The following is a 25049-nucleotide window of genomic DNA, read 5'->3' as shown; positions in this document are numbered from 1 at the left end:
CTGCTACTGGCTACTGGTTTGTTGAAACGCGAAGCTAGCGGTCAGAAGTGATCGCTTCCGCGTGTCGCTCTCTTGCTGCGGCGAGCGAGCAAGTAGCTAATTCAAATCCGAACGACTCGGCTTGGAAACGTAGAACATCAAGTTGCAGCTGATGACATCGAGAAGCCTGAAGTTTGGCGGGACATTCAACATCCTGTATATCCTGAGAAGAGGATCAAGCACAATCAAAGATCATGATGCAATCTACCTATCCAACTCCCTTTGGACCCCTTTGATGAGAACGCGTTTCAAAGGAAGCTAGCTCAAATTTTGGGTCCGCGTGATTAGAACAAAGGAAAACCGGCATGGCATGGCAAGGACGGCGCATATCTCGATCAATCAATCCTTTCAGATGCTCATCAGTAGTACAGTAGGCTCGCCGGATCAATCGATCTAGATTGACAGCCCCACCAAGGCCTTCGCCTCCTTCCGAACCCAATCTCCAAGAGGTCCAGGGCAGGCAGCGACTCGGCAGGACAGCAAGGACAGGCTCTGTGCGGCCTTTGTCTTTTCGCTCGGATTCAGCGTATCGGGATCCCACGCCATGCCCGCGCGGAGCAGTGATTCTGCGGTCGTCCGCCAGTCCTGTTGATCCAGTACAGTGGCATCACCGAGGTCGAGATCACGAAGATTGTCCGCAAGAACGGCAAGAGCTTGTGTAGCGATTGCTGATCGAGTCGTCAAGGAGATTCGGAGAACCATCTCGCTCAATCGGCGGAGGATCACAAGGTCTAGATTTTTTGCAAGAGGCTGTGTCAGTCAGTCACTCGAGCGAGATGTATGCGACGGAATGACTGTTCGACCCACCTCGCACCGGTGCGATTCGCGATATGCAACCTAAGATCTGAATATGCCATCGTCGTTCCCGCTCAAAGATCTTATTCGACTTGGACATGTCCCGTGAGACCAGAGCGGAGACAGAATTCTCGAGGATGACCATGATGTCTTCCAGGGCAACTCCCTTGCCGGTATCGTCTAGACAGGCCATTTCGAGCCACTCGATGAGACCCTCCTTTTCGGCAAGATGGATCGATGCCTCGGGAACAGCCGTCATCGATTGGAGCGCCTGAATGATGAGAGTCCGGAGATTGTATTCGGTCGTCGACTGGAAGATGGACGCTAGCAAGGCGAACGTGTGTCGCCTCTTACAGATTTGCCAGTCCTGAAACAAAACCTGATGGGTCAGCGCGACTGACGTCGACTGATCACCGGAACTCGAACTCACCGATCTTGACCTGACAGAATCTCGTATGAACCGCACCATCCACCTTCGTTCCCTTTTGGAGCCTTGACCCGCGGCGTAAAGTAGGTCGTACAGCATCGGCACGTCTTTGAAGTCCATGATCGGTCTCCGCAACAAGAATGCGCTGACTAGCGGGTACAGGTACGAGGATGGTTCGCCGATGGTGCGGAACGCATGAGCGAAGAAGAGCGCCATCATGAACGGTACTCGATCGATCGTTCCGTCCTCTCCGGTAGTCACACCATGTCTCAAGAGGCTGAGCAGACGCCTCAGAGCGGATTGTTCTTGGAAGGGCGTAGTCTGCGAGTGTTGAGCATTTAGCTTTCTGGGTCAAATGCACTGGGCACGAAGTATATTCACCTGTACCATCTCGACGGCTGCTGCGAGAACTGTTCCCGCCATATGCCGGACATCCGAGAACTTGGAAGACAACGCGCACGTTGCCAGAGCAAGCACGTTGCTTCTCAACATTTCGACCCACTGCAAGCCCGTAAGGGGACCTTCCCGCAAGCAAGCTGCCACCAGACTGAGGACGAAGCGGGCGTCGTACACGGTGTTGTGTTCCGGTCGGAGCGATTTGCGCTCGAACGCTATGCAGGTAGCGAAAACGATTTTCGGGTCAAGCTGCTTGATCGCTTCAAGTGCCGTCTCGTTTTCGTCGGCTGCCATGTTCATTTGCGGTGTCCAAAGCGCTACGATAGCTCTCGATAGAGAGGTTCTCTTGTAGCGTTCATACAGGCCGCAGATGGCCATCAATTCGATATCGGCGGGGTCCAAACTGCCTTTGTACAGGCGGATAAGAGGCTCAATGAATGAGACTTGACAGGCCGAATAAGGCGACGAGTTGAACAAGGCCAGCGCGATTGTTGCGACGCTCCGACGTGCCCTGACTGGGTCGTGCTTCATAGCCTTGTTGAGCTTGTCCGGATTCAGCAGGAGTTGTAGATGTTGTCGAACAACCATTGCCTGTAGAGGTCTGGCAATCAGATATAGCTCCTTGTAGACAGATGCACGTGACTGACCTTGATGGATGACTTCTCACAAAGAGCGGCGGCCAAGGCGACGACTGCTGGATCGTGGAGTCGGCCTTGTATGACAGCAGCCAGTAGGGGTTCCACCAGGTGTGCTGCAACTTCCAGCTCAACCGAACGCACAAGGTGATCTGCGTGCACGATAGTATCAGCACTGAGAGCTGTGCGAGCAGCCATTGCGACTTACCCAAGGTCTCCGTTGCGCACAGTTCCTTCTCGGACAAAGGAACATCGCTAGTCAAGCGGGGAGTGAGCCATTGCACAACCCCCTCCAGCACTGACTTGACTGAGAAAGTGCCTGGCGCCATTGCCGACAAGTCGTGCAGCAACTGAATCTTTACTTGGGTAAAGGCAATACTGTTTTCCCGCAAAAGTCCCAAGATACTGCCAGCCAGCCGTTTGTCGAAGCTTGCCCTATCAAGCAGAACCGGTCTGACTTTGGTCAAGAAAGAATCTGCGTCGGCGGCAGTGTCCGCGAGAGCGCTTTCCGTCACTAGGGAGACAAAGCCAGGACGAGAGGATTCGATAGCCTCGAGATCGACCTCCTGGTACAAGGACCGCAGTCGCCGCAGCGACCCGGATGTCCAATTGACCTGTACCATGGCATTCGTCACTCTGATTGGGCCATCGCGGCTACAGCTGGAACAGAATGCAACGAGTTGCAAGGCGGATGTCGAGAGCGAAGCTAGATTAATCCCAGCGAGGTCGAACTCAGCATTGATGGCATCACCACGTGTTGCATCTTCCATTTCTCGTCCACTCAAGCTTGCGCTCGTTCGGGTGAATGTGCCGAGCGACCGAGTGCCCTCCAGTGCAGGTAATTGCAATTTGTGGGCCAGAATAAACTTGAGATGAGACAGCACCAACGTCACTGACTTGTTTCTTTGTAAGAGCTTGGCGAGAAGGTGCAAAGAATCACGATCCCTCCTGCTTCCATTTGTAAAGCTGACAAAGATCTGTTCCACGAGATTCCTCGGTAGGTACCGAACCCAAGTAGCAAAGGCGCGGCTATGAGCGATTTGCTCGTCATCAGACATGCCGAGGAAAAGGGCCCCAAGGTGTTCGGCAACTTCCGTTATGACCGCAGAGTCTAGAGGTGATGCGTTGCGGAGTACGAAGACTAAATCTATGCAACCGATAAGGTCGAGTCAATTACCGTACGTCACTTTCCATGGCTAAACTCACTTTTGCGAATCCGCTGGTCTCGATTCATCATGACTGCTTGGATGGCAGGAGTCGCCACTAACTGTCTGATCTTGGTGGATTTATTCGCTGACGGCTTGGATCCATCGACTTCCAGGTATACGACTAGAAGCTCGATCGCATGACCAATTAAGCAAGTCGTGCCGTTGAATCCTGTCAGGCGATTGAGTATGCAAGCGTACTGCAACGAGCGTAACCTGGCGGAGCTAGAGCTCATGCAGGCTTGACGGAGTAGGGCGAAAGCCGCAGACAGGTCCATGTCCTCATTGAGATCGGCCAGCAGGACCGGGAAAGGCGTCACGGAGACAAGTCTGTACCAGTCGCATAGATCAGGCCAGAGCTGACTGTTTCTAGATGACTCAAAAGACTTACTGAGCGACGGTGTCGGGCTTCAGATTGCCGTTTAGAAGAACATTCCACACGCTCGAACTGGTGCCCGGTGGAGCGTTAAGCACCCGCCTTCGAAGGTTTTCTGCTTCATCTTCACCTGTGGAAAATCAAACGATAAAGGTCTGCCTTAGTTTCGTGCCCAAAGACAAATCGATTGTTTTTGCGTACCTTCAACGTCTTTGGCGACGGATTCGGCGACAGCCGCGCTAGGACGTCCTGCGAAAGCGTCGAGCTGCATAGCCAGTACTGCGAGTTGAGTCGAGAGGCTCGGTAGTGCGGTCTCTCGCTTGAGCTCGGCGGCAGACAAGCATGTCTGAAGCCGTCCTTTGAGCAATTGGATGAAAGCCAGGTCAGACTGCTTGGCAGTCATGGCGAGCACCACGTTGCGCAAATACGCGAGAACAACTTCGGCAGCATCCGCAGCGATATGATGCCCAGCTAATTTGGCCTGGAACTGTTCAAACATGGCGAACAACAGTGGAGACGGCCAAGTTGATCGGTCGATATTGACGGGGTGCTGCGCGACCAAGCTTGCAGATTCTTCGATGTACCGATATGGTGTCTTCATACATCTCCTGATGCAGTCGTCGACGAACCCGAGCAGATGCAGCCTTTCCAGGGCTAGCGTTGCAGACGTCTTGACGCCAAGGGCTCGGGTCCTCGGCAGACATTCTACCCAGAGATTCCATTCTTTTCGGTCGTGATCGAACATGATAGATTCGCCTATCATCTCCGCAAGCAACTTGTCCGTAACTTGGACCGTTCGAAGATGCGGCGTGGATAGCCTCAATTGAAGAATGTGGTAGACGTACGAGTAAGCGGATCCGGCTGTTCCAAAAGGATGATTGAGGGTAAGCTGATCACGCCGTGGATATGCTGATCGTCAGAGAAGGGCAGCGTACCTGCTTTGGCAGTCCAGTCCCATTCTCGAACTGATGCCAACAGCTCGAGAACGTGGACCTGACTGAGAGCATCGAACTCCGCTACATCCCCCCTCGATTGACCGAAGCCTCCACCCATCCCAGCACTCCCGACAGTTCCAAAACTGGCAACACTGCCGCTATCATCGATGACGCTACCCTCTCGAGCCATCTTGCGAGCAGCGGCTTCTTGTTTAGCGCTTGAAGATGACACCAATAGCTTCCCGACGTCGAACCGGAATTCGGCGGCCATGTTGGGCAAGGCGTGGTAGTAAAGTCTAAACAGACGCAGTGCCGACTCGGTAAGCAACACAGCTTTGGCCTTCTCGCCGTCGTCCGCTTCCTCGAGTGAGGCTTGTAGCGCTTGAGATGCCGCAGACTTTTGCGCAAACGCGATGATGACCGGCACCTCCGGTACTCGCTTTCGTGCCTCCATTTCCAATTCCCGCAAAGCTTTCGACCAGGGGTCGTCGAAATGCTGGTTGCCCATATCATGTCGAACCTCCTTGCTGAGCTTCGCGAAAGCAGCCTTAACAAGCAAGAGTTTCTGCAGGGCTCGTGCGAGGGTCAGAGCGGTCTCGTGCTGAACCAGGCCTACCCCGTGTTGCAGTCCTTTGCTTAGGTGCTGTTTGGACAATGGCGACGGCAAGACTGCTTCGATGATAACCTGGAGCGCGGGGGGTGAAGCTTTAACGACCATCTCCTTGCTGCCGTCAGGTTTCGTAATGCCAGTTGTAACGTGAAACGTGTCGTTTGGCGGCAACGGTAAGGAGATCACATGACCCAGGAGGGCCATAGTCGCCAGCCACTTCGCCGAAAGTCGGGGGTCGACGGAAATGCCCGAATGCGGCCAAAAACTTGCAACCAGTTCAGGGCAAGATCCCAAGATCGAGTAGACCAACTCGGCGACCTTGGGTTCTTCGACTGCTCGTGCGCCGATCCGCCGGACAACATTTCCGAGAATGTGATTGTGAAGCATTTTAGTACCATAGGCACTTCCATCCTTTTGGGTTTCGCCTCCATCTCCGCCGTCGAGATCCGCTTCAATCATATGCAGGTCGTCCGCTTTTCCTTTGCCTTTACGCTTGTACCATCCTTGATCTGGGAAGCACACCCCAGTACCTGGATTGGTACAAGTTTTCAAAAGGAACTGATGAGCCATCTCCGCAGGCGAGACCTCGTTCACCTTGTCATCCTCGTCGTCGTTTGCATCTCGTTTGTATAGCTTCACGATCCCGTCGATAGAGTTTTCGTGCAATAAAGCGACCGACGTTTTGCGGTTGATCGCCGACGAAGGTGATGCATTGATAGCATCCCAGATGGCGTCCAAGACCCGATAAATGGTCCGAGCAGGGTCGTCCTTCAGGTTGGAAAATAGTGGAATGACCATCGGTTTCGACCCGGAGAGGAAAAGAGGATAGGCGAGGAACGGTAACAGAAAGTGGACGGTGAGGTGCCGGATATCTATTCAGGTTACTGAATCAGTATATTGCATCGTATTATACAACATATCGCAGACTCACCAGGCTTGTCCATGGGATCGGCTTGAGCAGCGAAGCCTCCCTTGCGCCGCATACTGAGCAGCTTCGGCAGAGCTCGAAGACATCCACTATCGGCGATCATCGTCCATATCCTCCCATTGATACGACTGACAGATCCCTTGTGACCAGGATCGACGTGAACGAGGGCAGCCGCAAGGCCCATTCCAAGATGAGCATGCTCTCGTTTGGTCGAGAGGATCATGCGGGTGAGCTATACACGATAGACGGATTGTCAACACGATGAGCTGGGACTCGAGCTTGAAAAGGTCATCTACCATGTTTCCGTAATTCTCAGAGGTATCCAAGAACTTTTCGACCAAGTTCTGGAGCGTTGGTAGGAAATACGGGATCGGAACGAGCAGGTTGATCATGGTGGTGAGGAGTTGCATCGAAATTTCCACCAACTGCGTGTTCTTTCGCTGTCGAATCGAAGCAAGAACTTGAGACGCATATCCACTGTTCGCTCGAACCCATACGCACGTCATTTCCATGCTTCCAATTTGTGAGAACCTCATCGCATTTGGGTGAAAGTGCCAGATATTGTTGAATGATCACGACACTGGGATGAGTCAAGGAAATCGTGGCCTGTTGCGAATAAACAACTCGGAGCTGCTTTTCGAGAGCCACAATGGCTAGAGATCTCCAGTAATATCAGCGCAATCCATCGATCAGGAATGATATGCCTTGTCAACTTACCGTCCTTGCTGCCTGATTCGATCGCAGCCTTGACATCTTTCCCGGTCGAACACACTCTTGCAGGCTTGACGTTCGAGCTCTTGCCCTCTATCGGGACAAAATCCTGCGCCCCTCTCTTGCGTTTGAGGGATTCAGCCATGGTAAGAAGTGATCGATATGAGCTGACGAGGTGTACAGAAATACGGGACCACTGAACGCCTTGCGATAAGATAGCAACGTTGGCATCGCACCTTCGTCATGGCTCAGCTCACCGAAATTGGCGGATAGATGTTCACAAGAAAGATTGATCACGTGACTAGGCCGATGATCATTGCCGTAAAGCCGGGGCCAATCGCGGAGGCAAACTGAACACGCATATATCTGTTTTGCCTTGTTGCTTGTTGATGTCGTGGAGGGAGAGAGATACAGAGAGAGCGGATGACGAACAGCTGCACGGCTGCAGCACTGCTTATAGCTATCCTAGACGAGATTAAGCGCGCGACAGCGACATCTTATGGGCCGAGCCAGTCAATATTGGGTGGCAGCGCGGTCCATCTAGGAAGTGTATGATACCTGGCGATCTGTCTAGCTACGCGTACTCTGCTTTCGATTTGGCCTGTGTTAATATGAAACAGGGCGATATGGCCACGCAAAGGCTTCCACGGAACCCTTGTCGTCCTTCCAGCTCCCGAGCTTGCTTCTGATCGCTTCGATGCCTATACATCCAGCTCATACCGTATCTGGAAGTCTCGCTAACAGGAGGTACGCTCAAGGTAGAGTGGCAGCCAAAAAGGGGGCTGACCGACAAGCGACATTTCGCCACCATCGTCAATGGGATGGCAGTATCGCTCCAAACTGACGGTACCTATCTGTCAAAGCTTGGAGCAACATGCTTGGTGCTAACAGCCGACGAAAGATCCATGGTAGAGAACCCGCCGAGTCTCTTGTCCGAGTGCGTCCAGTAGTATCATCCTCCCAAGACACGAAACTCAAGTCGACAAAGTACTCGTACAATCATCAAGATGGTGCGCGACAGGCGCTCGATGACATGAGGGGTTGGCCACAGTGGGGTTGTATAGCATCGGATGAATCTGTTATAGGCGAAGCGAGACTGCAGAGTTTGCGCTTTGCCTTGAGGGTGAGTGGGAAGTGTTGACCACGGAAAGATACCACGCAGCGATACAAGGAGGATCTGTGACAAAGTATCTCGCAGCAACTATAGCAACACTGCTTCTCCGATTTCCGAGGTATGATGCTCGGAATATTTCGCCTGTTCATCCGCCTGAGTTCGCTGTGTTCTTCTTCTGCGTCAAAGGTACGGACGTCAACAGCATGGGCAGCAGCGATATCATCATTATTAGTGCATTATCCTAGGCCCCTCTTATCCATGTGGACATCTGCTACCAACGGCTTCAACCCTTGCCAACAGCAACGACGACAACAGCACTTACAATGACGGAGATGGACTAACCGAGCTGTCGAGGCATGTCATTAGCAATGTACCTCCCACCTATTCGGAGTGATCACGACTCCCCCTCGTCACCAAATACAAGGAGCGGTCTTCCCGAGAGCGCGAGAGACCCTATCGAGCTGGGTGCTGACGATGATGGATACAACGGAGACACAAGACGATGACCGGGGTGACATTGATCCAACAAGAAGAGATGATGACGACTAACAGGCTATGGTGTTCGGTCGTTCCGGTGAATCATGATATCATAGAGTATTCACACGTCTAGCACGTCTGCACTCCGCTGGCCGCTGGCCGCTCGCGACATCTCTCGGTCATGCAAAACGGGACTTGACGGCGCTGGCCGTCGAAGGCAGGCTGATCTCGCTGAATGCGATCTGTCTTCGGCTGCTTGACGGTATGCAAGTCGCAGTTGAGAACCTTGTTGACTGGCAACAGGCTGTACAGGACCATGCCGGTTGGCCTGATAGGTGGGAGAGGAACAACGGCATCGCGGGTGCCGCTACTGTGGGTGCCGTCGGACTCGGCTCGTTGTTAGGAAGGTTGGATAGATTTGACGTCAAGCCGAAGATCGAACATGGCATGTCTTGTTGATGGTCTCCTTCTTGGAGACAATTCATTACCCCCCTCATGGTCGGCGTTCTCCATCTTGTCGACGGCCTCCCATCCCTCGTCGTCAATCTCGGCCTCGTCAAAACTCCCCTGCTTGCCGTTATGTAGCCTTCCGACACTCGAACTCGAACTCTACTTGAACTCGAACTCGACCCCTAACCCAGAACACTCGCATCATGGCTGGACATCGCTCACATACCCCCCCTAGTCATCGTCGTCATCGCTCTCCTTATCGACATCGATCTAATACTCCCCGTCCCCGGCGTGGTGACCGTAGTTCTCCAACTCCGCCTCGTCGACGGTCTCCTTCTTGGAGACAATCTGTCACCCCCCCCCTCGTGGTCGGCGGTCTCCATCTCGTCGACAACATCCCGTCCCTTGTCGACAACATCCCGTCCCTTGTCGACAACATCCCGTCCCTTGTCGACAACATCCCGTCCCTCATCAACAACCTCCCGTGCCTTGTCGTCAATCTCCGCCTGGTCGACCTTCCCCAACTCGCCGTTATGAAGCCTGGCTAGCCGAGAGGGGTCTCTCATTCGGGAGAGGAAGGAGGTTTGCCGCGAGTCGATATCTAGATGGAGGCTATGTTGGCCCATACGAGGCGGAATTGGATGGCATGGAGGGGGGGGGTTCTACGCAGGGCCCTGAGCAAAATCCGCCAATTGACCGAGGGAAAGCCGATTTTACTGGTTGCGATCTTCCTTCGTTCCAACACTGGTCTTGGCTTGAGAAACGTAGCTCTAGAGGAGGAACTTTCGCAGCTGGACTGGTCGGCTTTTACTCCGCCGGCCCACACTTCAGCAGCCCCCCTTCTAGATTCGCTTGTCCCTCGCTTCGATGCTCTCGGCTCAGAGGACGTCAAGCCCGTCGTGACCGGCCCTGCGATCCCTGCTACGATCAGGTAGTCACGACAGCAGCACCACCACCACCACCACCAGCGAGCCCGACTCGACCAAGAATGAAGATCACGAGATTGAGAACGACAACAGCGGCAGCCAGGCTGCGTCGGGGTATGTCTCGTGTGAAGATGTTCCTACCCAACCTCGACTGATCATCAGGTTCCCCTTTGCAGTCCCAACACGACCCCCGGAAGCGCGAGCGACCCCATCGAGCTGGGTGGTTCTGCGTGTCCCATCGACGTCAGCGACGATGAGGACGATTGAGCTCCGTATCTCGCCGTATCATTCCTTGACCTCTACAATGATGTATCTTTCATCGTTTTTGATATTGTACAACCGGGGTCCAGCTCAAGTCGCCTTGTATCGTCCCAAATAGACAACTTTATACCCGTCGCTCCACATTTCACCCCGTCTTCGAAGGCTTCTTGACCATGACCGGGATATCTAGCCCCTTTCCTCCCCTCCCGACCACCTTCAACGTATCGACGACCTCGAACCCAAACTTCCTGTACAACCCCTGACCCGCGGGGGTGCTTTCCAGTTGCACGGCCTGGTCGGCAGGGAGGGAAGAGAGTTGGGTGGAGAGCAAGGTATTGCCGAGACCTTGACGTTGGTATATCGGGTGGATGGCGAGGACTTCAAGGTACCTGTTGATACGAAGCGGGCAAGGACGGAATGAACGAATGGGTCAGTTGAGGGCGATGGAGGTTGAGACGAGATTGACCAGAAAGGCGGTACAGCAAGAGGGAAGATCGAACGAGTATCCGTATACGGAGAGGAAGAGCTCCGAAACTCACCAATGATCTTTTCCCCCATGCAATCTCTCCCGTGACTTTTGCATGTTCCCAAAGAGCGTGTTCCACCCGTCCAGATCGACCTGCTCGTAGACCTCCTTCTCCTCGTCCGTCAACTTTTCTCGGTCGGTCGACTCGAATACCCTATAGCCTGTACCAGGAGGCTGCCAGATACTGAACCCGGCCATATCTCCGTCCTTGCCAGTCTCGTTCTCCGGATCATCGACGACGGCCTTGAAAGCGACCTTTCCCTTTCCCAATCCATACGTTAACCGCTTGACCGTGCCCTTCTTTCGTTCCTCCGGGCTGGGATAAGGGTCGACGAGGTAAGTCCGCTGGAACAGGCTATTCTCGCTATCGAAGGCGGCTTCGGCGAGTTGAGCTGCTTGGAGCATGTCTTCGGGGGATTTGGGGTCGAGAGGGAGGAGACGGAATTTGTATTTCTGGTTGGTGGGAGTGGATTCCGACATGATGGGATGGATTGAACTAGGCTGCTGGTCTGGCGTTGCTGTTGCGTGGTCGTCGCAGACGATGCTAGAACCTATGAGTTAGATTTCCGAGGTCTTGGAAGAGGAAAGTTGATTGATAATCTCGATCCTGTTCAGCTTGGTTTCACATTTGACTAGTCGTTCAATCGATTCGAGCCAGGTATGATGGGTGCATGGGTGGTCTGACGTGTATCTCAATCTCCCATGCGGTGCCCCCTTCTCCGAACCTGGCTTGGCCCAAGGCGTTTTGTCTTATTTCCACCTATACCACACATGGGGTCGGTCATGACCGAGAGGAAATCTTTTTACCCCGAGAAGTTGCGATCAGGTTCAAACATTGAAGTCGCTCGAGGTGCGACCTCATCATCTGGCTAACCAGCTCATGGTGTACTACTCACCTATTGCTGAGTCCATCTGCCAATGCTAATCTCCCCCCTGACATGCATGTGCGCTCTGTCGAATGTAGATGTCCGGTCCAATTGGGATTACCGCGTTTTCCTCCGAAACCGCCGTCTCGCTTGTTTCCACCTTGGACGCAATCACCTTTGTCCGGGAAGGTTCTATCCCATCCCCCCGTTCATCCTCGATCAAGTGAGCGAGCAAGCTACCAAGAACTGTCGAGGTAATGAGCTTGTGAAGCTATATGAACTCTTTATCCTGATCCCTTTGATCGTCTGAAGGATCTTATACGTTCGGTCATCGTACATCCTAGTCATAGATCAATTACAAGCTTGAACACGCAACAATCGGCTCTTTTGCGGGCATCACGGACCGAAACTCGGTACGACCTAGCTAGATTTCACGAGTCGGTTAGGGTAGATATTTCGCTCAAGGACGAGGTGAGTTTTCAGGACGCATCTGGATATTCGATTCAGGGCGTCAAGTTGACAAAGGTGGACGCTCTTCCTTTTCCGGGCGCAGATCTATATCATCGTGTCTCAACCCGTTCTCAGGCCGAATCGCTAGATCACAAGACCCGCTTGAGCGCTCTCATCTCCAAGAAAGACTTTTCACCGTCGAGGCACGCCGTTCATTCGTCAAGCCTCTCTCCACTCGAATCGAACAGAACGAAAGGCTTACAGGACTCGCTGAACGAGGTTGAACAACCCTTCACATCCCAAACCAGCCGTTCCAGGTAACAGAAAATATCGACTGCAAAGATGTCAGGACCCGTCCCTATGGCCAACCTCCCTTCCATCCCGATTCCATCGGGTCCGACCGGGTCGTCGTACTCGTCCAATCGTTTTTCTTCTTCTACCACGGATAACCACCATCACAATCATAATCAAGGTTATGGAATGGAACATCACGCCTATGGAGGTGGAAAGGAGATTGTCGAGGATGAAGATCGTTGGAAACCTCAACCTCCAGGCAGGATGACGAGGATGATGAGTGCTAGCGATTGGTTGGGACACGGCACCGTCGACCAACATCAGCATCAGGACCGTTATCTCGACAACGAGTCTGAGCCCGATCTCAGGTCGCCTTATAGCGAACGACCCGGTCAACCCGATCCGTGGTCTCTACCCACCTCGCCGACTTCGAAACCGATGGGGTTGAGCAACAACGATAATAGCAATCTCATCCCGGATCACATCACCTCGCACCCCCTGTTCTCGTATCACGCCGCATCCGCTTCGAACAGTTACACGGCGAGCCCGCCGGGACAGATGCATTTGCTCTCCACGTCGGCTCCTAGCGAGATGGAAGATCTGCCAGGACCTTCGACCCTGCCCGTCTCTCCCGGCAAAGATCAAATTCAAGCCCAAGCGGGACCTTCAATGATCTCGCCTATCAACGAGGGGCATACTTCATTTTGGGCCTCGAGATGGGCAGGGGTCAGCGAAAACCAGGGCGCGGCCAGCGGTACGACCACGGCCACCCCGACGAGGAGTGCCAAGATCAACGAGACTTCGCTCATGGAAGCTCTTTCCGGCGTACGGCAGGGCGATGAACCTAGCGTACTGAACAGCAGCAGTCAGGGCGGAGAACCGTTCTCACCCGCCTCGGCCTTTTTGTCCAACTTTTCCTCGCCGACCTTGTCAGCGGCCGGGACGGGCGGTCTGAGAAGAGGGACGAGCATGAAGAGCGAAGTCGGATGGGGTGGCAAGATGGGGGAGAGTAGCGTGGGCAGGGTGGCGAGGCAGTCGTCCAACGAGAGGAGTCAGGAGAGGAATCTCAGCGTGTCTCCTCAAGACCGTCTAGGGTATCCAGCAAGGTTCACGCCGTCGCATGCATCGGGAGGAGGTGGGGGTTTCGCGCATGGACGATCGATTTCACCCTATCGATCGTTCTCGCTCAACCAAACTGCTTCTAGGATGGCAGCGGAGGAATTGTCTAGCAACGTATCGACGACCTCTTCAGCCCCGGATGGAAAGGGCGCCAAGATCCTCGGATACACCTTGGGCAAGATCATCGGGAGAGGAGGGTTCTCGACCGTCAGACAGGCGACGCACGACGAGACGGGCGAACTGTTCTCGTGCAAGATCGTCAAGAGAGACGATCTCAGCGATACATCGGGGTCGTTGGAGAATTTCGAACTCGAGCTGGAGCTTTGGAAGAGCCTTCCACGGCATCCTCGAATCTTGCCGCTCTTGGAGACTTATCGGGACCCGGACGGATACGCCACGTACCTCATCTCACCTTACATGGCCGGCGGGTCGTTGTTGGACGTCGTCAGGCGGGACGGAGGGAGCGAGGAGACGGCCCGGAAGTGGTTCCCAGGGGTGGTCGCTGCCGTACAGGCGCTTCATGAGGGTTATGAAGGGTTCGAGGAAGGGGGGATGTTGCATGGGGACTTGAAGTTGGACAACTTTCTGGTCGGACACGACGGGAGCATCTGCGTGTGCGACTTTGGGTTGGCACAGAAGCTCGGTCGGGCAGATGGCGAGTCGGGGAAAAGGGAAGATGAGGAGCGGGGCAGGGGGAGGTCAGAAGGAAAACGGGTCATTATCGAGAGTCGACCGGCTTCGAGGGATCGATCACGCGCTGCCGGGTCGAGGTCGAGGTCGAGATATAGGCAGATGAACCCGTTCGGCCAGGACCATGGGCACCCACATCAGCATCAACATGGACATCAGCAACATCACACTCAGTCCGGGTTCGTCGAGGGTAGACGAGGTAACGTGCGGCACTCGCCTTCTCCTGGTGGTCGGTGGGGTGAAAAGATGCCTTCGAGCAAGGCTTTCCCCTCGGCTTCATTGCCGTACGCTCCTCCAGAGATATTGTCGGCCCCTCCTAGTGGACCTTCCTTGGCGCAAGACATCTGGGCGCTGGGAATCATCCTGCACGCCCTGCTCACTTCGCGTCTTCCGTTCGTGGACACGTTTGATCCTCGGCTCCAGATGAAGATCCTGCGTGGCGATTGGGTGGTCCCGACTCACCTCGGATCGGAATGGCTCGAATGCCTGCTTGGTTGCTTGGAAGGAGATAAACATAAACGATGGAGCATCAAACAGCTCGCAAGCTCGGACGCGCTGCAGGGTTGGCAACACGTCAAGTCGAGGAGCAGAAGCCGAAGTCGAGCGAGGAGCATGAGCCGTCGGCGGGACGACAACACGTTGAGCGTCTCACCGCAGAGCGATACGAGGAGTACCAGCCGGGGTCGTGATCTGCGTCCACCGAGCGTCGACCGTAGTCGTGATCGCAGCCGGGAGCCTAGACCGCCTAGCATCGATCGTCTCGGCTCGAGGAACAGTTCTCAAGGATCCAGCCGGGCGCCGTCTGTTCCACGACGACCGAGGTCTGCGTACGACACGCCTCCCACTTCGGGTACTGGAGGTCACGGACTGACGAGCGTTATGGAGGCTGGGGATGACCTCGCCTTGTCTATGCGACGTTTGGCAGTGGAACAGAACTCTCGAAGTCGGTCACGAGGGCGGAAGGAAGACCAGCCGGGTGTTTCTAGCGGTCGTTCGGCTTCGCGGCAGTGAGATGACGAGGTTGACAGGATTGTACTAGCATGCAAGAGGGTAGATGAATACGACAATATACCTGTTGACATAATCATGATACCTGCTGTGATTACACGACGTCTGATTGGGAGTTTTAGCAGAGTTTGTGGTCCGTGGAGATGTTCGAGCGTTCAGTGAATGTATAGTTTGAGGTTATAGTTTTTCAGTGACAACACGCGTCAGTCGCATCTTTGCTGGTGTATTGGTAACATTGGCGCTTGTCATGATATCAACTATCAACACTACTCGCGCCCGCGCTGGGTTCGATTCCCAGGCAGAGAGTTTCTTTTTGCTTAGCTAACTCTCCTCGAAGCTGTGTTTTTTACGTGTTTACGAAGTTGCTGTCGTCATCAAAGCTGGGGGCTTCGTCTGCACGCCCATTCTTATAAATTGATCCCCAAAGATCAAAGTGTCACCTATTCACTACATAGCTATACTCTTGCTACCATCGCCAACGGTATACCTTTTCGACGCTATGGACGTCAATTTGATCCTCAACAATCATGGCGGCGGTTCGGGCAAGGCGGAATTGGAACGCAGGCGATCTATGGGTGCAGTGAGATTCAGGGTCAGCAATTCCGAAGTTCCAGTTCGCTGACGCTCAGCGATGAAATAGGTGCTTCATCTTACCGAAGCGAATGATCTGCAAAGACTCGAACAGCGACGTCTTCCTCATGAGCGATTGCTTGGATCCGAACTGCAGCTCGAATATGCCTCGTTGAAGAAATGGGCTGGAGGAAGCAAGTGGATCACGGAGAGCGACCAAGATGCTTGTCATCTGCTTCGTATCCCGCAAAAGGCGCTTCAGAGACACATCGCCACAAGTAAGGAACGTGATATTGATCAGACGTATGTGCACTGGAAGCTCCGGACTGGCTGCACGTAATTGATTGTCGCAAACATCCTTTCAAACAGTGCTGTGAAGAGACCCGTCGTGAAGGAAGAGGACGAACAATTCGCAGCATGGAACGCCCATCGGTGGGGCATGTCCTACGTCAAGACCAGAGCTGGCAAGAAGTTCAAGATGCACGACACTTTCATCGACTTGTTCCGACCTCATTATTCCGAAGACCACTCACTCCACGGTTCCTCCTGCGACGAATCCCCCGACATCAAACCATCCTTCGACAATATCTCTCGCAATGGTACATCCCCCGACTTTGACATCAAACCATCTCCCAAAGATCTCCCTCGCAACTCTCCTCTACATGACTCAGCTCTTTACGAGACTACCGACGTCAAACCCCCAATCAACAGGATCTCTCGCAACGAACTATTCCAAAACGATTCCCGTCACCACAACCCTCCTCCCACCGCTGCCGGACCCTCTCGCAGATTCGGCGGACTTCCTCCCCTCAGCAAAGGCACGCCCCATCATGTCATTCTGTGTGACTATCCGATCCTTCTTGTCTACATCTATCGCGTCCTGCAATCGGAACAACCGACCGAACCTTCTGGCCGAAGATCGCAGTACATCGAGATGACTGACGGATTGAGTTTGAGGTTAGTCGCCCAGCGCATCAGCACGGAGAAGGTGACCCTGAAAATAGCCGCTGATGCTCCGAGAGCTCCCTTCGCAGCTATGCTCAAGAAGCGTACTGCAAGAGGGTTATGAACGTAGTCTACAGGCAGATGAAATTCGCCTGGACTCGTATTCAGAATCCCAACAAACAAGTGATCAAGACGAAGACGAAGCCAATGGGAATCCATGCCCTCAAGAAGCAACAAAGGGGCCGAAACTATCTCGCTAGACGATAGATACACCGATCTCCTGACATATACTCTCTCTAAGTACGTCCACTATTTTGGCACGAGTTCAGTAGTTCTCACAACGTCTGAACAGCAATCTTAATCCCGGCAGGACGTCCTGAAGCGGCTGTCGAGCCACGAGTGACGGGGTTGACATTGTGCGCATCGGTGGGAGCAATGATCGAGGGCTCGGAGTGCGCGTTCTGAGCATGGTTACGCTATGACGGCAAAGGCGTGGGATATGCACGTCTTTCGTGTGGGCCCGGAATGATTGTGGTGGTAGAAGAGGGCTGGAGCCGAGGCTCCGCATGCCGAGAGGGATCAGAATGTCATGCAAGAGAAGGCATGGGTAGATACATGTCTGTCGTGAAATTATGAAGAGTTCATCATGATCGAAGCGGGCTGATTTCGAGATTCCGCAGTCTGCTGCTTTTGCTGCTGATATTGATGCTGGTGGTGACGATGATGTTGCAACGAAAGCAGGGCATGCGATTCGGCACGGATTGGATGGAGGGTCGAAGAACCGGATGGAAGAGCCGTGTTCTGATGATGGCGGGACGGTGCGCCAACCCGATTAGCCAAGCCGAAGCTGTTCGTTTGGTTCTCCTTGTCCTCCTTGTCCTCCTTCGCGTCAATCGAATCCCTGCAATAGTCCTATCGCGACTTGTCGCGAGACTGCCATCGTCCGGCCTGATTGTTATGTGAGCGGAGAGGTTGAGGGATACCAGGCATCCGAGTCATTCTGCGGTTCTGAGCAGACCAGGTTGCGAGAGTAATTAGCGTGAGACGAATACCATGGATCATGAATACTCACTACGGGCTCGACAATATTGTCAGATAAGCTGGTACGGTCGATAAAGTCGGAGGGAATTCCTTCGTGGTCAGACACGGTGGTGAGATCGATGGTATGCGAGGACATTTCGCCGATTTCTAGCGACCGAGGGTATATGGCCAAAACACCGCCGCGGGGTATCCGGAGGCTCGGTTCGAGCAGCCCAGGCAGTTGTTTGAAGAAGGTTGATTAAAGATTATGATGGAAGGGTGGGTGGGTTACCGTACGAGGTGAAGAAGAAGTTTCTCCCGACCTGGATGTCTTGTTGACGAATCTAACTGTCGAAGTGATAGCGGTCTTGTTTGGATGCTCATCAGAAGATTCGGGAGCGCCTTACGTAACCCGCGATCGCGTTCCCAAATCCACTGGTTTCAAATCTGTAAGTACTCGCCGTTCTTCTTGGCAACCACGTAGTGACCTCGTAAGCAATTCGTGCTTGAATACAGCCTTTTTGGCAGCACTTCCGGACGAGGCAGAGCCCTTCGGCACCCCACTCAAAGGGGTCGATTGATGGGCAGACAAGTCACTCCCGATTGTTGATTTCCGAAGACTCTCTCTACAAACATCTCGAGGGGAATGACAGCTTGCCCTCAGACTGCCAATCCTCGTGATGACTTGAAGCAGACCCATCCTAGATCACGATCACGCCTATGAGCAAGAATGGGTCTTTTCCGGACGATAAATTCGGTGCCGTTCGAGCGTCATCTCCATTCCAAATTCATCTTGTTTTCTCGTGCGCTCTTCCGAAGTCCAGCTAAATGGATGAACATGAATGTCGTTTTATGTCTATTTTTTAGTTTTTGAAATGCCTTGAAGCGATTGATGTCAGGTCCCCTATGATTCGTTGGTGACGGACCCTGTCCGTCCACTTGGGTCCGTATGCCATTCAATATTCATCGCTTTGATGCAGAGCATCAGGACACAACCCCATGTTGCTTTGGATCAGGTAGATCTTGAAAACCATCGGTAGTAGCAACGGGGAGAGATCTTCGGGATCGTCGTTTCAAGTTGATCTGCCGGCGATCCGAGGCAGGCTGTCTAAGCGAGGTGGATCAGCGGCTGGCGGAGGTTTGTGATCTTTCCAATTGACTTGTATATCGAGTTTAGTTTCCACTGTTGCCTCGATCTCCAATGACATGTAATGGCGATAGTGGACGGTCGGGTTCAGCTTACGGTGTTTTGCTGATGTTGATGTTTCTGGGCGGTCAAGCTGAATCATCTCGCCTTTACCGCAAAGTCGCAGAATATATTACACAACCCGAGGATCGCTCAGTCAAACAGAGCTTCAAGCCTTGCTGCTACGTCGATCGCTGAGCTATTCTCTTGAATATCTGGAAGCTAGGTAAGGGTCACTCACGAACGCCGATCAGTTGCGCAGCAAGATGCTCGATCGTTCAACAATCGTGCGTGGGAGGGGCGACGTATCTTTTTCACAGGCGTATGACAAGCAGGAGTTTGCCCCGGGACCTAAAGGATCACATCCTCTGGACCCCTCGTAACTCACAGTATCTCGTATATGCTAACTACTTCAACTCGCTTCTTTCGTGTTACAACGAATGCATCACGTATTACTGCAAACGCATGTCACATCACTAGACGATGATGAACGCTGGACTATCGTCTGGCAGCATATTTGACTATCTGGCTCAATAGCCTTACATTTTAGCAACCGGCAAGCATTAGGATACTTTTATCGTCAAGAATCTCTAAGAGGGAGATGCAGAACGATCGTTCGGTCGAGAAACAGGAGATCTCGTGCGCAATGGTCGAACAGGATACGTGAGGGAGTCAACGACAGCAGACGCTCTCGATTTTTGCCACGAAGTTGGAGCAGGAAAATCGCTACATCTCCTCTACTCAATTCGCTGCTGGGACAAAAGCGTCGGAATAAACAAGTCTCCATCAGAGACGAACGCTGAATCCTGCGAGTACACAGAAGGAAAAACCATCGCAACCGACGTTGCGTTCAGAAACGATCGCAAGCTCTGTGTGGATCGTCAAGCGAAGGCCTGCCAAAATGCCGTGTCCTGCTTTGACCAAGTCAGCCGACGTTCACCGATTCCGTAAGCGGTTCATGGTTCAACCGCTGGTGCCGGACGGTACGATGCGCTTGCTTCAGACCCAGGTTCTCGTAACGTCGCTTTGTCTTAGACCGGTCACGGACAGCGTATACGATCCACCTCGTCATGGAGTTGTGGCATAAAAGACCTCAAATCAGGCCGATCATACCGGACATCAAGGATGGGTGCACTGGAAGCGCTGATCAAACAGCCGTCGCGAGCATCATCAGATTGATCGCGTAGGAGGACTGTCTCGTCTCGCGGAAAGATAGGGGAACCGTTTCAGCAGCTCAGCAACCTGCAGTCCATCAATTCGTACTGCTAAGATCTTTCAGTATCGTCATCCTGACAGCGAGGGTATTCGATAACAGAGACTCGGAACAAGCGTGCTTGTCAAGGAGCAAGGAGACTTGCAACGTCAAAGCAACCGGAGCCATTTTCTTAGCCCCGACCGGAATCTGAAAAGTTCTCTAGTACAGCGCGTGCCGACGCTCAAGCACATGGAGCTGGCGATGCGCTTTTCGCTGGTCTCACCTCCACGCACGCTGCGCTCCGCGGCTCGTTCCTTCGAGAATTTTCACTCCAGGCGTCCCCGGAAGGATATAAAAGGCTGGGCTCGACCTCGCGTCCCCCTTCCGTTTCGTACTCTACTCCTACCTTTTCTCGACAACCAACGTCAGACAAGGATGCCCCCCACCCTTGCAACACAACGACACCTCATTAACCGCATTTCATCCTTCCGGCGAACTTGATCCTCACAGGCGGTCGTCTCTTCGCAGCGTCGTCTCGTCGAATTCACGCCATGGAATACCGGTGGTCCCTGGCCGTGTTCGTGCTATACTTCGCCATGAAAAATTTCCGAGACTTCAAGATTTCAAGACCTCAAGACTGCAAGACCTCAAGACTTTACGCATCAAGACATCAAGCATCGACCGAAACCGCCAATCGTCAAGGGTTCGAGCAACGCAATTCATGTCTGCGTGAGTATCTCATCCTCCGGAAACTCTAGAACGGTTGACTTCCGCGTTGCAGTACTGATATTATGTGCATCAGGCGTAAGTCATTCTCGATTCATCCTGCGATTGCAGCTTGCTGACTTTCTACCTTCTCTCGCTCCATCGCTACCGGGTGACGTTGACAACGTCGTCGACATCACGTCACCCCGGTCGTCAGTGTTCCCTTTTGCGACCGAGTCGCCTTGCTGCTCATCTATCGTATGACCCGCGTATCATCTCCATTGTATCCTTTACTGTACGCTGTGCTCTCTCCATGTCGACATGCAACATGCAACATGATTACATACCGCAGATTGTAGACATCGTAGTGATAGGCTCGCAATTCTCGCAACGCATACCGACCTTCTGCCAGTTGCCAGCCGTATCATCATCGTTTTACTGCCTGTAGACCGAATTCACCACCGGATCATGACGCAATCGATCCGTTATCCGTTACGTAAGCGTTGAATTGCGTCATACCACTGTTTTGTTTACAATGTGGGCGTCGCTGGTCCTTTGGCCTTTGAACGATTGAAGGTGGTACACTCGAAATCTTGAGAACATCTGCGATCTGTATAACGTGCATACCTTCATCTGGATGTCAACGAGACCCTCGAAATCCGATACAAACACTCAGATTTGAAGAGGAAACGCACAGCTGAATCAGTATACCGACTCAGGGAGAACCACGCTCTGCGGTTCACCTAGAGACACGATGGAGGGCAGATCTACGGGCGAGAAGGAATGGGGTCACAAGGAATATCTGGAAAGGGAACGTTCAAGCCGGATCACTGCAGGTGAGCATTTGGAAATTAGCTGCACTGTCATTTGAAAGTACTTTCCGCCTCTATTCTTTCGAACTTATCCCGCATTATCCGTACAGAATACGACCGTAGGAAGGCGATCGGCGCTGTAAGACGGAGCCGGCCCATCGTACAAACATATTGTGATGAGCTGATTACCCAGAACAACTCGCATCATCATGGCTTGACGTCGCTCATATACCCCCTCTAGTCATCGTCGTCATCGCTCTCCTTATCGACGTCGATCTAATACTTCCCGTCCTCGGCGTGGTGACCGTAGTTCTCCGACTCCGCCCCGTCGACGGTCTCCTTCGCCCTCCGATCCCTGCTCCGATCAGGTAAGTCACGACAGCAGCAGCAGCACCACCACCACCACCAGCGAGCCCGACTCGACCAAGAATGAAGATCACGAGATTGAGAACGACAACAGCGGCAGCCAGGCTGCATCGGGGTATGTCTTGTGTGAAGATGTTCCTTCCCAACCTAAAACGATACGAAACCAAGAAAGAGGAATCAGAGAGAGTCGCTGAAACCGATCTACAGCAAGAGTAAAAGAAATTCAAAACGTGGATACTCAGCGACACCGAGAAGAAGTCAGAGCATTTATTGAAAGATCCAGCCGAAGCCGAGAAGTCAGAAGGAGCATCGAAAGGTCCAGCCGAAGACGACGCATCAAAATCCTTAAAGGATGCACTTCATCTTTTCCGCGTCCGTTCCGATGCTTTTGCGAAGCATCTGCTGGATGCTCAGCAGATGGTGATCAAGAATCGAGTCGAGCTTTACGAGATGGATCCCGCCCCACCCCAATCATACAGCGGGAAGCCAACCGGTGAAGAGTGGGTTGATCAAGAGGCAATGTTACGTATAGACGTAAACAGGTATGTTACCGATCCGCGGTCTAGGTGGTGCATGTACTGATGTCATACAGCAGATGGGGTGCCAGCACAGTCAAGACTGAGGATCAAGGGCGGCGGACACTGGAGGAAAATTTCTTCGAGAGTTTTGTCCCGCGTCCTAAGCAAGTCGTCCACAAGGATATCCTGAGGAACTACCCTATTCTCGCCGCATACGTTTTCCGCAGCATGGGACGTCAAAATCTTCAGCGCCGTGCTGGTGACGCTATGTATACGACGCCTAGGTATAACTCAGCTCTTCCCTGCATCGAGTTCAATGGAAGTAGCTCATCGACTCTATCTATAACAGCGACGCTCAACAACAGTACTGTCAGAAAATCATGCACGGCATCTTCAGACAGATGGAAGCCGCATGTACCAGGCTCTCTGCCCCCAAAGCTAGGCCTGGTGAAGCTTCGGGCAGTGGAAAACGAAAGCGCAGTGACAGTCCACCTGCAGAGAAGCCTTCTCCGGAAAAGCGATCGCGGGATATGACGGGTAACTCTTCTTTCTCCTTTTCTGTTGTTTACATCGATGCTAAAATGATTATGGCGCTTGATGCATCCGACAGACAGGTGACCGAGACCATCAACACTCTGTTCAAGCAAAGAGTAACACCTCCGAACGCGGCAACTCATCGTGACTTTATCGACCCGACATGTACAGTAAGATGTTAGCCCTAGTATATCGCGCAGACGAAACCGACAACGGACCGCGAGCAAGATGGGATACAGCTGGAAGTGTGACAGCGGAATGGATAAGAGCGACTTCTAAGTGGAAATGTTCACTGAGCTCGCTGCCGGCGATCATCGAGTAAAGAATGATGAGCAGGCGAGATCGGAAAATCAAGAATAGAACGCGTAGCGTAAAACAAGCAATGTTATTCGATATAGCGGAATTTGCAGTACAATCGGTATCATCGACACGAAGCGCATGAAACGATAATGACAGGGCGTATTGAGTACTAACCAACTTTTGGCGATCTAGGGATGCTAACGAACATCCCTGGCGTCCTCGCTGCTCTTAAACAAGGACAGACGGGTGGAGCTGGAAAATAGCACAGCGGACGCACGGACCTCGGGACAGAGAACGAGGTCCGCCGTCGCCGTTCGAGATGGGACGAGACAGCATCGTCAGCGCAGGAGCATGTCTGGAGAGAAGCAAATTGGATACTCACGGCTGCGGCTGGAGTAGTCAGTAACTGTAAAGCGGAAGTCAACCGTTCTAGGACATCTCGGGTCAATGGGTGCTTACGTGACGATTCAAGCGAGGAGAAGGGGGTAGATGCAATCGTCCAGCGGGACTACACATCGGTGGCACGACACGCAAGCGAAAAGACGACCAGAATCCACGAGCCTACAGCGGAGGAGCCTACAACTTGGCGTCGGCTCGGCGTGCGGCAGCAGTACGGATCATTAGCAAGCTTCCGCATGTGGTACGCAGGTACGCCAACAGTCTCGACTCTGCCTCCTGTAGACGGAAAGACCGATATTGGTCAGCTCGATTGTGACCTTGAGAATGATCGTCGGTGACTAGACTTACCCCCGACAGACAGAGTTGACTCGGAGGTGAGGTCGAATCCTACAGACAGAAGGGTCGAGATAGTATGGATTGAGAATCGATTACGAAAGCGAGGTATGTGATGAACAACTCACGACCACGGTCTCCTCTGTACGCTCGTATCTCCGTTCTTGATACCGGACAGCCGCGCTGGGGTGACAACGGTGGCAAGCCGCTGGAAGGGACGCGTTTGTGCTGTCGGCCGGAAATGTATAACCTGTCCACGATCATGGCGGAAGACTCCCTTCGATGATCTTGATGATCGTGAACAGGCCCTGCTGAAAGCTTCGAGATAGTCCGTCTGGCCTGGATCTAACGAGCAGGAGATCTAAATCAGCATACGTACGATGCGGTGACAGTACGTAGAAGGGAGACTTACGCATGTGATCAATTTCAGTACTGCGAAGCGGCGGCGGAAGGTAGCTGTTCTAGACATTTGCAAGGGAACAGGCACTCACATGTTGATCTGGACGCGTTCGTGCCGTTTGGCCGTGTTGATCTCACCGCGTTCGCTCTGAAGGCTAGACTCCCTTCTTCGTCCTCATGGGCAAGTACGTCAAGGTCTGGAATTGATGTTTGCGTTTCTCCGGTCGGATTGATATGCTTGTGCTGCTCTTGCTGAGGGAGAAGAGAGACGAAATCAGGGGGACGACGAGAGCAGTCGGGTTTGTAGGCCACCCTGCCACCTGAGTGAAAAGATTCCAAGCCGCGAGCGTGGAGATGCCGCACCAACAGGAAGCGCCAATGTTCGCCCGACGCGCCTCGGCGTACAACCCGAAGTCCGCCCCAGACCGTCACGAGCGCAAGGTCTATCGCCGTCCCAACAGGCATCGACCTATGGGTCTCACAACAGTGTGACAAGAAGTGCACCGTCCGAAGGTAGTGTCTCCCATAG

General features: G+C 53.1%; 7 protein-coding genes and 1 non-coding gene across 8 annotated transcripts; 5 read left to right on the top strand and 3 right to left on the bottom strand.

Moving 5' to 3' along the window:
• Positions 1-24: 24 nt before the first annotated feature.
• HD553DRAFT_310204 (uncharacterized protein) lies at positions 25-869 on the bottom strand. The gene has a single exon (XM_046179820.1). It carries the CDS (start codon positions 739-741, stop codon positions 433-435), a length of 309 nt encoding a protein of 102 aa, XP_046037133.1. The 5' UTR covers positions 742-869; the 3' UTR covers positions 25-432.
• Positions 803-7202, bottom strand: HD553DRAFT_271542 (ribosome 60S biogenesis N-terminal-domain-containing protein; the record flags this gene model as incomplete). Its single annotated transcript, XM_046177719.1, has 13 exons — positions 803-1201; positions 1265-1582; positions 1643-2248; positions 2305-2467; positions 2596-3321; positions 3495-3827; positions 3889-3991; positions 4054-4734; positions 4809-6290; positions 6350-6578; positions 6643-6786; positions 6848-6999; positions 7064-7202. 13 exons carry the CDS (start codon positions 7200-7202, stop codon positions 803-805), a joined length of 5475 nt encoding a protein of 1824 aa, XP_046037132.1.
• A 729-nt stretch (positions 7203-7931) lies between these two features.
• Positions 7932-10304, top strand: HD553DRAFT_335028 (uncharacterized protein; the record flags this gene model as incomplete). Its single annotated transcript, XM_046182177.1, has 7 exons — positions 7932-8067; positions 8122-8180; positions 8538-8682; positions 8782-9020; positions 9403-9985; positions 10030-10138; positions 10201-10304. The coding sequence occupies 7 exons, from the start codon at positions 7932-7934 to the stop codon at positions 10289-10291; spliced, it is 1362 nt and encodes a 453-aa protein (XP_046037131.1). The 3' UTR covers positions 10292-10304.
• HD553DRAFT_310202 (uncharacterized protein) lies at positions 10305-11510 on the bottom strand. The gene is made up of 2 exons (XM_046179819.1): positions 10825-11510; positions 10305-10674 (listed from the first exon to the last, which is right to left on the bottom strand). Exons 1-2 carry the CDS (start codon positions 11289-11291, stop codon positions 10431-10433), a joined length of 711 nt encoding a protein of 236 aa, XP_046037130.1. The 5' UTR covers positions 11292-11510; the 3' UTR covers positions 10305-10430.
• Positions 11511-13627: 2117 nt separating this feature from the next.
• HD553DRAFT_271560 (kinase-like domain-containing protein) lies at positions 13628-14686 on the top strand (the record flags this gene model as incomplete). The annotated part of the gene is made up of 2 exons (XM_046177720.1): positions 13628-14199; positions 14488-14686. Coding segments are annotated over 2 exons (771 nt in total), but the record flags the coding sequence as incomplete, so codon positions are not given.
• Positions 14687-15450: 764 nt separating this feature from the next.
• On the top strand, positions 15451-15544 carry HD553DRAFT_t49. The gene has a single exon. It is a non-coding gene; the product is annotated as a tRNA-Asp (tRNA).
• A 134-nt stretch (positions 15545-15678) lies between these two features.
• HD553DRAFT_310199 (uncharacterized protein) lies at positions 15679-17358 on the top strand. Its single transcript, XM_046179818.1, has 4 exons — positions 15679-15818; positions 15879-16111; positions 16178-16765; positions 16843-17358. Exons 1-4 carry the CDS (start codon positions 15738-15740, stop codon positions 17018-17020), a joined length of 1080 nt encoding a protein of 359 aa, XP_046037128.1. The 5' UTR covers positions 15679-15737; the 3' UTR covers positions 17021-17358.
• A 4255-nt stretch (positions 17359-21613) lies between these two features.
• On the top strand, positions 21614-23706 carry HD553DRAFT_370269 (uncharacterized protein; the record flags this gene model as incomplete). The annotated part of the gene is made up of 6 exons (XM_046184167.1): positions 21614-21695; positions 21913-22039; positions 22280-22579; positions 22633-22839; positions 22905-23092; positions 23170-23706. The coding sequence occupies 6 exons, from the start codon at positions 21614-21616 to the stop codon at positions 23235-23237; spliced, it is 972 nt and encodes a 323-aa protein (XP_046037127.1). The 3' UTR covers positions 23238-23706.
• Positions 23707-25049: the final 1343 nt, after the last annotated feature.

The sequence above is a fragment of the Filobasidium floriforme genome (genome assembly GCF_021052385.1).
Source record: "Filobasidium floriforme strain CBS 6241 chromosome Unknown HD553scaffold_9, whole genome shotgun sequence".
In the NCBI taxonomy this organism is placed as follows: Eukaryota; Fungi; Basidiomycota; class Tremellomycetes; order Filobasidiales; family Filobasidiaceae; genus Filobasidium; species Filobasidium floriforme.
Note: the sequence above shows the minus strand (reverse complement) of the source record. Positions and strands in the feature narration are given on the sequence as shown.